General features: G+C 46.2%; 1 protein-coding gene across 1 annotated transcript in view; it reads right to left on the bottom strand.

Moving 5' to 3' along the window:
- LOC106572099 (kelch domain-containing protein 8B) overlaps positions 1–3,987 on the bottom strand; it is a 48,885-nt gene extending 44,898 nt beyond the window's left edge. Inside the window, exon 1 of the mRNA XM_014145928.3 lies at positions 3,827–3,987. Within this exon, the coding sequence (XP_014001403.2) occupies positions 3,827–3,965 (139 nt within the window). The 5' untranslated portion in view covers positions 3,966–3,987. The remainder of the gene's footprint in view (positions 1–3,826) is intronic.
- Positions 3,988–15,785: the final 11,798 nt, after the last annotated feature.

Raw genomic sequence — 15,785 nt, 5'->3', positions numbered from 1 at the left:
CCCTGAGGGGCCCTTGTGTTGAGGATCAGCATGGTGGATGTGTTGTTACCCACCCTTACTACCTGGGGGCTGCCCATAAGGAAGTCCAGGATCCAGTCGCAGAGGGAGGTGTTTAGTCCCGGGGTCATTAGCTTTTTGATGAGCTTTGAGGGCACTATGGTGTTGAACGTTGAGCTGTAGTCAATGAATAGCATTCTTCTAGGCAGAGTTCCTCTGTCCAGTGTCTGTGTTCTTTTGCCCATCTAAATCTTTTCTTTTTATTGGCCAGTCTGAGATATGGCTTTTTCTTTGCAAATCTGCCCAGAAGGCCAGCATCCCAGAGTTGCCTCTTCACTGTTGACATTGAGACTGGTGTTTTGCAGGTATATCTATCTGCCAGTTGAGGACTTGTGAGGCATCTGTTTCTCAAACTAGACACTCTAATGTACTTGTCCTCTTGCTCACTTGTGCACCGGGGTCTCCCACTCTTCTTTCTATTCTGTTTAGAGACAGTTGGCGCTGTTCTGTAAAGGGAGTAGTACCCAGCGTTGTACGATATCTTCAGTTTCTTGGCAATTTCTCACATGGAATAGCCTTTATTTCTCAGAACAAGAATAGATTGACCAGTTTCAGAAGATTGTTCTTTGTTTCTTTGTTAGCGCATATAAAGCACCCACAAGCTACCGGTGGCTGAAAACACAATCATAGTGGGATGAACGAGTGACGAATTTCCAGCCAAGGGTGGTCCATTTAAAAATCATTCCTTCCTCCCTCACAAGTGTCAACTCGTCAGACGTAACGATACGTCATCATAAATGTCCACTTAATTTGAGGGCAGAGGGGATAGGGTGTGTCTTTTAAGTGTTTGGACTGCAGCCAATGATACACTGATAAACAACATGAATCAAATAATTCCCCTCCTTCCTCATTGCTCCCTGTAATATGAATCTGCATCATAAGCCTGCTAGCTAGCAAGCAGCGGCCATTCATCTATGAGACTGGATTCCAGCAGGCAGTAACATATTAACACCAGATAGAGGTACCAGACAGACAGCCAAACAGTAACACCAGATAGACATACCAGCCAGCCAGCCAGCCAGCCAGCCAGCCAGCCAGCCAGACAGACAGACAGACAGACAGACAGCAGCAGACAGACAGACAGACAGACAGACAGACAGACAGACAGATGTACCAGCCAGACAGGCAGATAGCCAGACAGACAGACAGGCAGGCAGTAACACCAGATAGATGTACCATCCAGCCAGCCAGCCAGCCAGCCAGACACAGACAGACAGACAGACAGACAGACAGACAGACAGACAGACAGACAGACAGACAGACAGACAGACAGACAGACAGACAGACAGACAGACAGACAGACAGACAGTAACACAGTAACACAGTAACACAGTAACACCAGATAGATGTACCAGCCAGCCAGCCAGCCAGCCAGCCAGCCAGCCAGACAGACAGACAGACAGACAGACAGACAGACAGACAGACAGACAGACAGACAGACAGACAGACAGACAGACAGACAGACAGACAGAAACACAGTAACACCAGACAGATGTACCATCCAGTCAGCCAGCCAGCCAGCCAGCCAGCCAGCCAGACAGACAGACAGACAGACAGACAGACAGACAGACAGACAGACAGACAGATAGATGTACCAGCCAGACAGGCAGATAGCCAGACAGACAGACAGGCAGGCAGTAACACCAGATAGATGTACCATCCAGCCAGCCAGCCAGCCAGACACAGACAGACAGACAGACAGACAGTAACACCAGACAGATGTACCATCCAGCCAGACAGACAGCCAGCCAGCCAGCCAGCCAGCCAGCCAGCCAGCCAGACAGACAGACAGACAGACAGACAGACAGACAGACAGACAGACAGACAGACAGACAGACAGACAGACAGACAGACAGACAGACAGACAGACAGACAGACAGATGTACCATCCAGCCAGACAGCCAGCCAGGCAGACAGACACAGACAGACAGACAGACAGACAGACAGACAGACAGACAGACAGACAGACAGACAGACAGACAGACAGACAGACAGACAGACAGACAGTAACACAGTAACACCAGATAGATGTACCAGCCAGCCAGCCAGACAGCCAGCCAGACAGCCAGACAGACATACATACAGTAATACAAGATAGATATACCAGCCAGATAGTCAGCCAGCCAGCCAGCCAGCCAGCCAGACAGACAGCCAGACAGACAGTAACACAGTAACACAGTAACACAGTAACACCAGATAGATGTACCATCCAGCCAGCCAGACAGACAGACAGACAGACAGACAGATGTACCATCCATCCAGCCAGCCAGCCAGCCAGCCACAGACAGACAGACAGACAGACAGACAGACAGACAGACAGACAGACAGACAGACAGACAGACAGACAGACAGACAGACAGACAGACAGTAACACAGTAACACCAGATAGATGTACCAGCCAGCCAGCCAGCCAGCCAGCCAGCCAGCCAGCCAGCCAGACAGCCAGCCAGACAGACAGACAGACAGACAGACAGACAGACAGACAGACAGACAGACAGACAGACAGACAGACAGACAGACAGACAGACAGACAGTAACACCAGACAGATGTACCATCCAGACAGACAGACAGACAGACAGACAGACAGACAGACAGACAGACAGACAGACAGACAGACAGACAGACAGACAGTAACACCAGATAGATGTACCAGCCAGCCAGCCAGCCAGCCAGCCAGACAGACAGTAACACCAGATAGATGTACCAGCCAGCCAGCCAGCCAGCCAGCCAGACACAGACAGACAGACAGACAGACAGACAGACAGACAGACAGACAGACAGACAGACAGACAGACAGACAGACAGACAGACAGACAGACAGACAGACAGACAGACAGACAGACAGACAGACAGACAGTAACACAGTAACACAGTAACACAGTAACACCAGATAGATGTACCAGACATGGAGAGGAGAATGTGGTTATACTCTTTTGCTGGGAATGGAGATCACTTATGAATATTCATAAGAAGCCAGCTTTTTATAATGTTTTCCCTCCTACACAGCCATATATTTAGATGTCTCTACTCCTACACGTTAAAAAGTATTCTAAAACTAGGACTGTTGTCCACAGCTGCAGTGCTGGTACCAGTGAATGAATGTGAATAATTACCTATCTGTTTCATCTGTTCTCATGACCTATTTGAAATCAGATCGATCATGTTTGCTCAGAGACTCAGAGAACAGATCTACAGCTTTCCCTCACTCCCTGTCTGATTTCTTTCTCTCTGTCCCTCACTCCCTGCCTGTTTTTGGAACTCGCACAGAGTCAAGACCCAGAAAGTTCTGTAGAGCATGAGAGCCCGATGGGCCCGACCCTTCCCAGACGTCTGAGCAAGAGTGTGTGTGTGTGTCTGTGTGTTGCTCTCCTATTCAGCACAGGTTCCTCTGATCCTCATGGTCAATTAGAAACCCTTATGCTGTACGTGCATGCGTGCATATTTAAATGTGTGTAGTACAACAGCGTGTACATGTGGCGTGTGTGGCCGTACTGTAGGTCAGATCTGACCAGAGTGACACACAGTTGGGGGAGAGAGAGCGAGGGGCCAGTGTTGGCTGGTGCTTGAGCCTGTTTGGCATGGTGTTCTGAAACATGTCCCGCAGGCTGCCATTTAACTACAGGCCAACAATCTAACTGTGGTCCACCTGCCTAACCTCTCTTTTGACCTCTCTCTGCATGCTGTCTTCTGAGTGGTCAGAGGCGATGATACTGCCATTCCCCTGGGATGTGACCGGACAGAAGGGGAAGGGATGGGGGAGTGGCCTACCCAGCACGTAGATCTTGTTGCCTCTCAGGAAGGAGGCGGCTCCATAGCGGGGCGTGGGCATAGAGGTCAGGGGCTGCCATTGGTCCTTCTCCGGCTCATAAACCCTCACCAGAGCCTGGGGCGTCGTGTCAGCTGCCATCCCTCCCAGAGCATATACCTTCCCATCTGACAGAGGAGAGAGAGAGGAGGGAGGGAGAGAGAGGAGGGAGAGGGAGAGAGAGAGGGGGGAGAGAGGGAGTGAAGGGGGAGAGAGGGAGGGAGGGCGAGAAGGAGAGATGGGGGATAGGTAAGGGAGAGAGTTAAATATTTCCCATGTTGAACTAAAGAGTGGCGTAATTTCATCAGTTCACAATTCCACTATCCAGAGTGTTATGAGAATAAAAGTAAAGAACCAACTCAACCAACGAAACAAAAATGCACTTTGGTCTCTGACACTAACCTTGCTGTCACGCTGTGCACCTATTCTTGATTATGATGTGTGTTATGATCCTCTGCATCTCTTTTTTAAGTAATGAGTCATACGCAAACACAATCCAGGGGCCTGATTAAAAAATACAGATAACCCTGCCTGAAGTTTCAAGGAGAAATGTAAATATCTCTGCTGCAGTGACATTAGAATATTAGAAAAAAAGAAATGGGGAAAGAAAAACGCGAGCTAAGCAAACATGGCCATCCTGCCGAAACACTGCGGTTGCCAGCCAGATTAAAAGGGAGGGAAAAAGAGACTAGCGAGAGATGGAGCCAAACCCAAACAGATGTCTGCCTTAATGCCAATGAACATCCCTGTCAGATACCGAGGAGAGAAATACAATGTATCACTCCCTGCAGAGTGTCTGGAAATAGATGGAACGATGGATGGATGGCTGGATTGATTAATATATGGATGGATAGATGGGTGGATTGATTAATATATGGATGGGTGGATTGCTAGAAGGCAGAGTAGAGGGAGGGGTTGGAAAGGTCAAGGGGAAAGAGGAGAGGATGGTTGGGGAGAGGAGAGGGAGGAGGGAGAGGAGAGGAGAGGAGAGGAGAGGAGAGGAGAGGAGAGGAGAGGAGAGGAGAGGAGAGGGAGAGGAGAGGAGAGGAGGGGGGGGGGGGGGGGGTTTGGGGAGAGGAGAGGAGGGTTGGGGAGAGGAGAGGAGAGGAGAGGATGGTTGGGGAGAGGCGAGGAGAGGAGAGGAGGGTTGGGGAGTGGAGAGCAGGGTTGGGGAGAGGCGAGGGGAGGAGGGTTGGAGAGAGGAGAGGACGGTTGGGGAGAGGAGAGGAGGGTTGGGGAGAGGCGAGGAGAGGAGAGGAGGGTTGGGGAGAGGAGAGTAGGGTCAGCACTCTATTAGCAGTCAGATTTGCGACCGCAGCATTGCACTAATCCAGAGAAGCAGGAGGATTTACTGGAACACTTTCAGACAGAGGGCTAGAGCTCGGAATACAAAAACAGTTCTTCCTCTTTTCCCTATCATGTACAGATACCCCCGTGTCCCTGCAGCCTGCTGCACAGATTCTGACAGAGGTTTTGACCTGCTTACTGCTCAGAACATGACTCAGTGCCAAACACACAGACAAACACATACACACAAACACACACACACACACACACACACACACACACACACACACACACACACACACACACACACACACACACACACACACACACACACACACACACACACACACACACACACACACACACACACACACACACACACACACACACACACACAGAGAAACGAGGGAGAGAAGAATGAAGAGCATGTAGGAGGATGAGCCAGAAAGAAGAGAGAAAAGACACATGCAAGCAAACTAAAAAGGAGAGATAAGTGGAGAAGAGGCCAGGCAGAGAGATGACAAAGAATAAGTGCTGAGGAAGTCAATCTGAATGCATCCCTGCTTGTTTATTAAGACCATCACTGATTTGACAGTACCAGATTACAAAAATAATTCCAAAACCATTGGAGATTGTACTGCCGCCTCCTCTTCCAGGTCTCCTACAATATCCCTTTATTCCCTACTCATCTCCTTCTATCTGTGTCCACCCTCACCTTCTCTCTGCACCACTCACCTTCTCTCTGCACCACTCACCCCCCCTCTCTGCACCACTCACCACCCCCTCTCTGCTCCACTCACCCCCCCTCTCTGCTCCACTCACCCCCCCCTCTGCTCCACTCACCCCTCTTTATGCTACACTCACCCCCCTCTCTGCACCACTCACCCCTCTCTCTGCTCCACTCACCCCCCCTCTCTGCTCCAATCACCCCCCCCCTCTCTGCTCCACTCACCCCCCCTCTCTCTGCTCCACTCACCCCCCCTCTCTGTTCCACTCACCCCCCTCTCTGCTCCACTCACCCCATCTCTGCTCCACTCACCCCCCTCCTCTCTGCTCCACTCACCCCCCCTCTCTGCTCCACTCACCCCATCTCTGCTCCACTCACCCCATCTCTGCTCCACTCACCCCCATCTCTGCTCCACTCACCCCCATCTCTGCTCCACTCACCCCCATCTCTGCTCCACTCACCCCCATCTCTGCTCCACTCACCCACATCTCTGCTCCACTCACCCCATCTCTGCTCCACTCACCCCCCCTCTCTGCTCCACCCACCCCCATCTCTGCTCCACCCACCCCCTCTCTGCTCCACCCACCCCCTCTCTGCTCCACCCACCCCCATCTCTGCTCCACCCACCCCCATCTCTGCTCCACCCACTCTCTGCTCCACCCACCCCCTCTCTGCTCCACCCACCCCCATCTCTGCTCCACCCACCCCCATCTCTGCTCCACCCACCCCCTCTCTGCTCCACCCACCCCCATCTCTGCTCCACCCACCCCCTCTCTGCTTCACCCACCCTCTCTCTGCTCCACTCACCCCCCCTCTCTGCTCCACCCACCCCATCTCTGCTCCACTCACCCCCCCTCTCTGTTCCACTCACCCCCATCTCTGCTCCACTCACCCCATCTCTGCTCCACTCACCCCCATCTCTGCTCCACCCACCCCCTCTCTGCTCCACTCTGCCCTGGTATGGAGGGCCTCCTCTCAGTGAGCACCGTGGCCTGCTCCCTGTTAAACTCACAGGTCATAATGACCCTCACTTCTCAGAGGGAACAGCGCAGAGCCCCTCTCTCACACACACACAGACCTGTGATTATCTCCGATTATCTGAAATGCAGAGGAGAGAACCCTCTCTCCCCGGCCCGCCCACACACCACTCAAGATTATCATTAACGTGTTACATCTAGCCAGGGTGTTTAGCACGTTCAAACAGAGGAACAACTAAATAAATGACTACTTACAGATATGATGCATAACCATAACCATGGGAATGGGAGTGTGTGTATGTGTGCGTGTGTATGTGAATGAATGGGTATGAAAGTATCTGTGGGTAAACAAATTCAGAAAAGAACAAAGAAAATGATGAGTAACTGCATTTCCATTTTGAGCTTTCACCACCAAAACCTCTTTAAATAGGCTTTGATAGGCCTATCCCCTGAGAAATGAAATGACAACCTTTAAACAAGCAAATATCAAACAGCCATTCAGAAAGACCTGTGGGAACCACTGTATCACAGCAGTCTAAATTCCACACCCTGATTTTCTCACTTGTTCAATTCCATTCCTCAGTTTCACTCATTATAATCCTCCACATTAGATTGTCACAGATAGGGATGATTTTGTTGTAATATTTCTGGAGGGCTTGGCGTTCTGAAGGCAATGAAGACTCTACACATATCCTCTACACTCAGTGTAAACAATACATGAAAAAAAAACGAATGATATAACATTCTCCATCCTTGCAAGTTCATTCTAATAACATTGAAAAAGCTAAACGTACCCCTTGGGTGTTAATAACAAAACATCAGTCATCACCTGTGGTTATCTGTTGTTTTTCTCTGTGCATTTAAAAATATCAACATATGTTCACTGGCTGTGGTTGTAACAGGGAGAGGTAGGGAGGGGGAGGAAGAGGGGGGCCCAGCTTCCGCTCTGGGCCCCTGGAGCATCCACCTCCTACCGGCCCGCCGCCCTGAGGTTCCACCACACAATCACACGCAGTCTCCTCTAATTAAGGTAACTCTGCTCTGATCTATGCCCGTCTCCCAGGGAGACGCCATGGCAACCGCTACCCAGTAGACATTTAAGGGGTGGAGCACACGGAGCTTGTGCAGGTGGTGCTGACTGGTGGACGATAATAACATACATCATCATGACCCATGACCAGTGTGACACACCAATTAAAGATGAACAGAAGAATCACCGTTACCAACACAGATACAGAGAGCCCACACAGCTCTGTGTAGTCACAGAGAGGCAAGACGCAACAACAATAACAGGAAGTTAGATATGGTAAGTCGCTTTCTAACAGATACAGATAATCAACAGCTTTAGTCACATGAACAAAGCATAAGATAAAGTCACAAACACACACAGCAGAAAATGTGATGTACTGTAGACCCGATTGACACAGAAACACATCAACCCTGCATGAAGCACATCCTGCTTCTCCAAAAGGAGAACAGTCTTATTAACTGACCACCTGCTGCTCATCCATTTCCTCCTGCAACTGCTCTCTTCCTCTCACATCCTCTCATTTTGCCTCCACACACTCACACACACATAAACACGCACGCATGCATACACACACACACGCAACCACACTCTTTTGAAGTTTGGTTGTTATGTGAAAAAGACACACAGAGGCCATCGTTGTCACACGGTGCCTGTAGACAGGGCTGACAGGTAACCAGACTGATAGCTATGCACCATAGTCATGGAACACAAGACAGGAACAAACACTCTGGGTGATTTAAGGATTTACAAAGGAGGAAAGACACACAGCGGCGAGATTGAAGGAAAATCTAAATAAGAGATAAGAGAGAAAGAGTTGCAGGGAGTACAAGGAAGGGTGATATCTGGTGAAGGTGATAGGCGAGAGCCTAAAGACAGTTAAAGATGTGTTATGAAGGTTTTGTATAATTTCAGCCAGTAGTTTTGAAATCAGCGCTCACGAGCCAAAATGATTCCCCAAAACGATTCATCTTTAACTGACTTTAATTTATTTGTAATTTTATCTTGCAATTCGTATGATATGTTACGAATTCCAATTTGTACAATATGTTCTGAATTTCTAAGTGCTTAACCTGTTGGGGATAGGGGGCAGTATTTGCACGGCCGGATAAAAAACGTACCCGATTTAATCTGGTTACTACTCCTGCCCAGTAACTAGAATATGCATATAATTATTGGCTTTGGATAGAAAATACCCTAAAGTTTCTAAAACTGTTTGAATGGTGTCTGTGAGTATAACAGAACTCATATGGCAGGCAAAAACCTGAGAAGATTCCTTACAGGAAGTGGCCTGTCTGACCATTTCTTGCCCTCCTTGATCATCTCTATCCAAAACAGGGGATCTCTGCTGTTACGTGACACTTCCTACGGCTCCCAAAGGCTCTCAGAAGGCGGGAAAAAGCTGAATGATGTAATTCCAGCCCCAGGCTGAAACACATTAGCGCTTTTGGCAAGTGGCCGATCAGAAGACGATGGGCTAAGGCGCGTGCACGAGTCGACCCCATGCTTTATTTTCTTTCGTCTTTTTACCTAAACGCAGATTCCCGGTCGGAATATTATCGCTTTTTTACGAGAAAAATGGCATAAAAATGTATTTTAAACAGCGGTTGACATGCTTCGAAGTACGGTAATGGAATATTTAGAAATTTTTTGTCACGAAATGCGTTGTGCTCGTCACCCTTCTTTACCATTCGGATAGTGTCTTGAACGCACGAACAAAACAGAGGATATTTGGATATAACTATGGATTATTTGGGACCAAACCAACATTTGTTATTGAAGTAGAAGTCCTGGGAGTGCATTCTGACGAAGAACACCAAAGGTAATAACATTTTTCTTATAGTAAATCTGACTTTGGTGAGTGCTAAACTTGCTGGGTGTCTAAATAGCTAGCCCTGTGATGCCGGGCTATCTACTCAGAATATTGCAAAATGTGCTTTCACCGAAAAGCTATTTTAAAATCGGACATATCGAGTGCATAGAGGAGTTCTGTATCTATAATTCTTAAAATAATTGTTATACTTTTTGTGAACGTTTATCGTGAGTAATTTAGTAAATTTTTAGTAAATTCACCGGAAGTTTGCTAGTTCTGAACGTCACATGCTAATGTAAAAAGCTGGTTTTTGATATAAATATGAAGTTGATTGAACAAAACATGCATGCATTGTATAACATAATGTCCTAGGTGTGTCATCTGATGAAGATCATCAAAGGTTAGTGCTGCATTTAGCTGTGGTTTGGGTTTTTGTGACATTATATGCTAGCTTGAAAAATGGGTGTCTGATTATTTCTGGCTGGGTACTCTGCTGACATAATCTAATGTTTTGCTTTCGTTGTAAAGCCTTTTTCAAATCGGACAGTGTGGTTAGATTAACGACAGTCTTGTCTTTAAAATGGTGTAAAATAGTCATATGTTTGAGAAATTGAAGTAATAGCATTTCTAAGGTATTTGAATAACGCGCCACAGGATTCCACTGGCTGTTACGTAGGTGGGACGATTTCGTCCCGCCGACCCTAGAGAGGTTAAGATCCCGTTAATCTCTTTAAGGGCCCAATGCAGTCAAAAACGTGATTATCCTGTATTTTATATATATTTCCACACTACGAGGTTGGAATAATGCCCTTTAAGTGGAAGTTTCAGTCTGTTTTGGTGGGATGGAGCTTTGGCCTTTCCATGGTGATGTCACCATACAGTGAATTAGTTAAAGATTCACTATTCAGAAATCACTCCGCCATTTCCTAGTTTAAAAAAATTCTAATTTGCCTAATTTCAGTTTATGAAATTCATGTTTGTGCTTTTCTAATAACCAATTTCTGTGTTCTACGTTTGTGCTTTTCTAATAACCAATTTTTGTTTTCATTCAAGTGACTGATTGAACAAATCCTCACTCTCAGTATCTGCAATTTGGCAGTACACCCAGAGCCTTGTTTTGAGAATTAAAGATATCTCAGTTTCAAGGTCTCAGCTTAGAGAGAAGAAGCCTCATGAGGTATTGGCGTGTCTCATGCATGAACCAGTATTGGTCGGTCACATGAATGAAACAAACGTTAATAATAAATAAATAATGAATGATGAATAAGCTAAATCATGCAAATTATAATATAATATAACGGGACTGCCCCGAAAGAGCTCCTGATTGACAGTGCTAGCCTCTCTACATTGGAATCCTGTTAAGGCAAGGGCTGATTTCAATGTTTTACTGCTAACCTACAAAGCATTACATGGGCTTGCTCCTACCTATCTCTCCGATTTGATCCCGCCGTACACACCTACACGTACGCTACGGTCACAAGACGCAGGCCTTCTTATTGTCCATAGAATTGCTAAGCAAACAGCTGTTGGCAGGGCTTTCTCCTATAGAGCTACATCTTTATGGAATGGTCTGCCTATTCATGTGAGAGACGCAGACTCGGTCTCGACCTTTAACCTCTCTGGGCTAGGTGGGACGCTTGCGTCCCACCTACTCAACAGCCAGTGTAATCCCGTGGCGCGATATTCAAATACCTCAAAAATGCAAAAACTTCAATTTTTCAAACATATGACTATTTTACACCATTTTAAAGACAAGACTCTCGTTAATCTAACCACACTGTCCGATTTCAAAAAGGCTTTACAACGAAAGCAAAACATTAGATTATGTCAGCAGAGTACCCAGCCAGAAATAATCAGACACCCATTTTTCAAGCTAGCATATAATGTCACATAAACCCAAACCACAGCTAAATGCAGCACTAACCTTTGATGATCTTCATCAGATGACAACCCTAGGACATTATGTTATACAATACATGCATGTTTTGTTCAATCAAGTTCATATTTATATCAAAAACCAGCTTTTTACATTAGCATGTGACTAGCATGTGACTAGCATTCCCACCGAACACTGCCGGTGAATTTACTAAATTACTCATGATAAACGTTCACAAAAAACATAACAATTATTTTAAGAATTATAGATACAGAACTCCTCTATGCACTCGCTATGTCCGATTTTAAAATAGCTTTTCGGTGAAAGCACATTTTGCAATATTCTCAGTAGATAGCCCGGCATCACAGGGCTAGCTATTTAGACACCCAGCAAGTTTAGCACTCACCAAAGTCAGATTTACTATAAGAAAAATGTTATTACCTTTGCTGTTCTTCGTCAGAATGCACTCCCAGGACTTCTACTTCAATAACAAATGTTGGTTTGGTCCCAAATAATCCATTGTTATACCCAAATAGCGGCGTTTTGTTCGTGCGTTCAAGACACTATCCGAAAGGGTAAATAAGGGTGACGAGCGCGGCGCATTTCGTGACAAAAAAATTCTAAATATTCCATTACCGTACTTCGAAGCATGTCAACCGCTGTTTAAAATACATTTTTATGCCATTTTTCTCGTAAAAAAGCGATAATATTCCGACCGGGAAAGCGTGTATACGTACAAAGAGAGAGAAAACAAAAATATCTCGTGCCCTCGTGCACGAACCTGAGTCTCAGAGTACTCTGACCGGCCACTATCCAAACGCGATAATGTGTTTCAGCCTGGGGCTGCCTCGATATCATTCAGCTTTTTCCCGGGCTCTGAGAGCCTATGGGAGCCGTAGGAAGTGTCACGTTACAGCAAAGATCCTCAGTCTTCAATAAACAGAGACAAGAAGAACAAGATCTTGTCAGAGAGGGCACTTCCTGTAAGGAATCTTCTCAGGTTTTTGCCTGCCATATGAGTTCTGTTATACTCACAGACACCATTCAAACAGTTTTAGAAACTTTAGGGTGTTTTCTATCCAAAGCCAATAATTATATGCATATTCTAGTTACTGGGCAGGAGTAGTAACCAGATTAAATCGGGTACGTTTTTTTATCCAGCCGTGTCAATACTGCCCCCTAGCCCTAACAGGTTAAGTCATGACCGAAGACTCATCTCTTCAGTAGGTCCTATGATTGAGTGTAGTCTGGCCCAGGGGTGTGAAGGTGAACGGCAAAGCACTGGAGCTATGAACCGCCCTTGCTGTCTCTGCCTGGCCGGTCCCCCTCTCTCCACTGGGATTCTCTGCCTCTGACCCTATTACGGGGGCTGAATCACTGGCTTACTAGTGCTCTTCCATGCCGTCCCTAGGAGTGGTGTGTCACTTGAGTGGGTTGAGTCACAGACGTGATCTTCCCGTCCGGTTTTGCGCCCCCTCGGGCTCGTGCAGTGGAGGAGATCTTTGCGGGCTATACTCAGCCTTGTCTCAGGGTAGTAAATTGGTCTGTTGATATCCCTCTAGTGTTGTGGGGGCTGTGCTTTGACAAAGTGGGTGGGGTTATATCCTGCCTGGCTGGCCCTGTCCGGGGGTATCGTCAGACGGGGCCACAGTGTCCCCCGACCCATCGGTCTCAGTCTCCAGTATCTGTACGGCAATAGTCTATGTGCCGGGGGGCTAGGGTCAGTCTGTTTATCTCCTGTCTTAAGTATGCTCCCTCTAATTCTCTCTCCATTTCTCCCTCCCCTCCCAGAGGACCTGAGCCCTAGGATCATGCCTCAGGACTAACTGGCCTGATGACTCCTGGCTGTCCCCAGTCCACCTGGTCATGCTGCTGCTCCAGTTTCAACTGTTCTGCCTGCGGCTAGGGAACCCTGACCTGTTTACCGGATGTGCTACCTTGTCCTGGACCTGCTGTTTTCGACTCTCTCTCTCTCTACCGCACTTGCAGTCTCAACCTCTGAATGCTCAGCTATGAAAAGCCAACTGAAATTTACTCCTGAGGTGCTGACCTGTTGCACCATCTAAAACCACTGATAATTATTTGACCCTGCTGGTCATCTATGAACGTTTGAACATCTTGAAGAACAATCTGGCCTTAAATTGCCATGTAATCTTATAATCTACACCTGGCACAGCCAGAAGAGGACTGGCCACCCCTCAGAGCCTGGTTCCTCTCTACGTTTCTTCCGAAGTTCCTGCCTTTCTAGGGAGATTTTCCCAGCCATCGTGCTTATACATCTTCATTGGTTGCTGTTTGGGGTTTTAGGCTGGGTTTCTGGATAGCACTTTGTGACATCTGCTGATGTGAAAAATGCTTTATAAATAAATTTGACGGATTGATTGATTGATGTGTACTTGGTGCATTGAGTTGATTGGAACCCTCCAGCGCGCTGATAATAAAGAATGATTCATTTAAGATTGACTTTGAGTTTCCCTGTGTATAATTTCTACGACAGTGTCAAAACAAGCAAGTATAATGTAGGAAATCATACTGTACCATCTACACCACTGTGAAATATATTTTCCATAAACAAAAAGATTGTATTTTCAGCTGTTTGAAGCTGGTGTACAAAAACGAAAGTAAAAGACACAAGAACTAATCTAAGAATGGGAATTATATAAATAATGCACATAGAACAGATCTACCGCGTCTTAGACATGCTTTCAATGAGAATGACAGACCTATAACTGACATTTCTATGTGAATTGGTCGGTCGCCCAAACTTTAATAGACCAATAAGAAAGAGAGTCCAAAACCTCTCCGACAACAACAGCTAGTTTTCAGTTTGTCGCTCTCCACTCAGACCACTCCCAGACAGTCCTGGCAACATTCTTGCTTGGGAAACTGCTCTTTGCTAAAAAGCAATTTTTGTTTCTTTTTGACCATTTTAGAATGGTATAGAAAACAATCACAGTAAGGTATTTAATTGTTACCCAGAAATTATTTGATATTGAGATAAAAACAGCTGCACTGGACCATTAAGAAGTTTAGTGAAGTAAACACAGTACCTTACGTGATGTTCAGTGGAAGTTACAGAGAACAGCACATAAAAGGGTACATACTGTATGGTACAGTATATCATGACAGCTAGAGAGACGTATTTGGCACAAGTTAGGTGAGGAGACACTGACAGGGCTATAGAGAGTTATAGGTAGACAGAGATAGACAGAGGAAGCTTGTAGTTCTTAGCTTACAGTGTACAGTACATTGTGAACTTACTGCATGTGGATTTGTGTAATATATGCTTCTACATACTGTACCTGTATGTTGTCTGTACTGCCTTAGAAAAAAAGGGTTCCAAAAGGGTTCTTTAGCTGTCTCCATAAAATAACCTTTTTTGGTTGCTGGAAGAACTCTTTTGTGTAAATGCTTCTACAGTATATGGAACTCAAAAGGGTTCTACCTGGAACCAAAAAGGGTTATTCAAAGGGTTCTCCTATGGGGACAGCAGAAAAACCCTTTTAGGTTCTTAGTAGTGTTATGTTCCCCAATAAGAAAACCAAAAATATCATCACTCAACAGAAGTAGGGAACAAACAAATAAGCCATGGACAACCAGAACAAAACAGGTGGAGCTTTAGGGGGGGTTCTGAAAGACACTCATGGGGGTGTCCACTGAAAGTTGACTAGCAACAAGAATCTGGGTCCTAAAAGACACCCACCATGAGTGCCCACTAACTTTTCCCCAGAAAAGGCAAACCAAAATAAAACCCCACACCAACTTGTAATTTGGAGCTAAAAATGGAGCAAACCAAATAGGGAGACAAAATAAAAGGCTTTGTATTCAAAAATGTAAAGAGGGAGAGCTAAACAGCAGTTAAGCTCTTCCAACATCTCTCATGCCAACTGGAGCATTGGCTCTGCAGCTCTTAAAGGAGAAGTATCCCCAAATCCAGAAACTCCCAAGTGATTTCATACATTGAAACTAGTGGAGTTTGACCTCTCCCCCTCTCTCTTCCTGTAGTTCTGTACTGAAACAGCTGAAGAAAAAAAAACAGGTCACGTGACTTGTGATGTTGCTGGATGCAGGCCTCGCTCTGCTTCATTGCCAGTGAATTCATAGTTCAGAAATCCACAAAGTGTGGACAAATTGAACGTTTATTGAAAATGTACAGCTGAATTAGCTATTTTTGTCAAATGTCCAATAGTTTTTGTGTCAGGAAATGTGTACTTT

This window comes from Salmo salar, chromosome 15 (genome assembly GCF_965601325.2).
Source record: "Salmo salar chromosome 15, fSalSal1, whole genome shotgun sequence".
NCBI classification, from domain to species: Eukaryota; Metazoa; Chordata; class Actinopteri; order Salmoniformes; family Salmonidae; genus Salmo; species Salmo salar.
The sequence above is the reverse complement of the archived record's forward strand: the minus strand, read 5'-3'. Positions and strand labels throughout refer to the sequence as shown.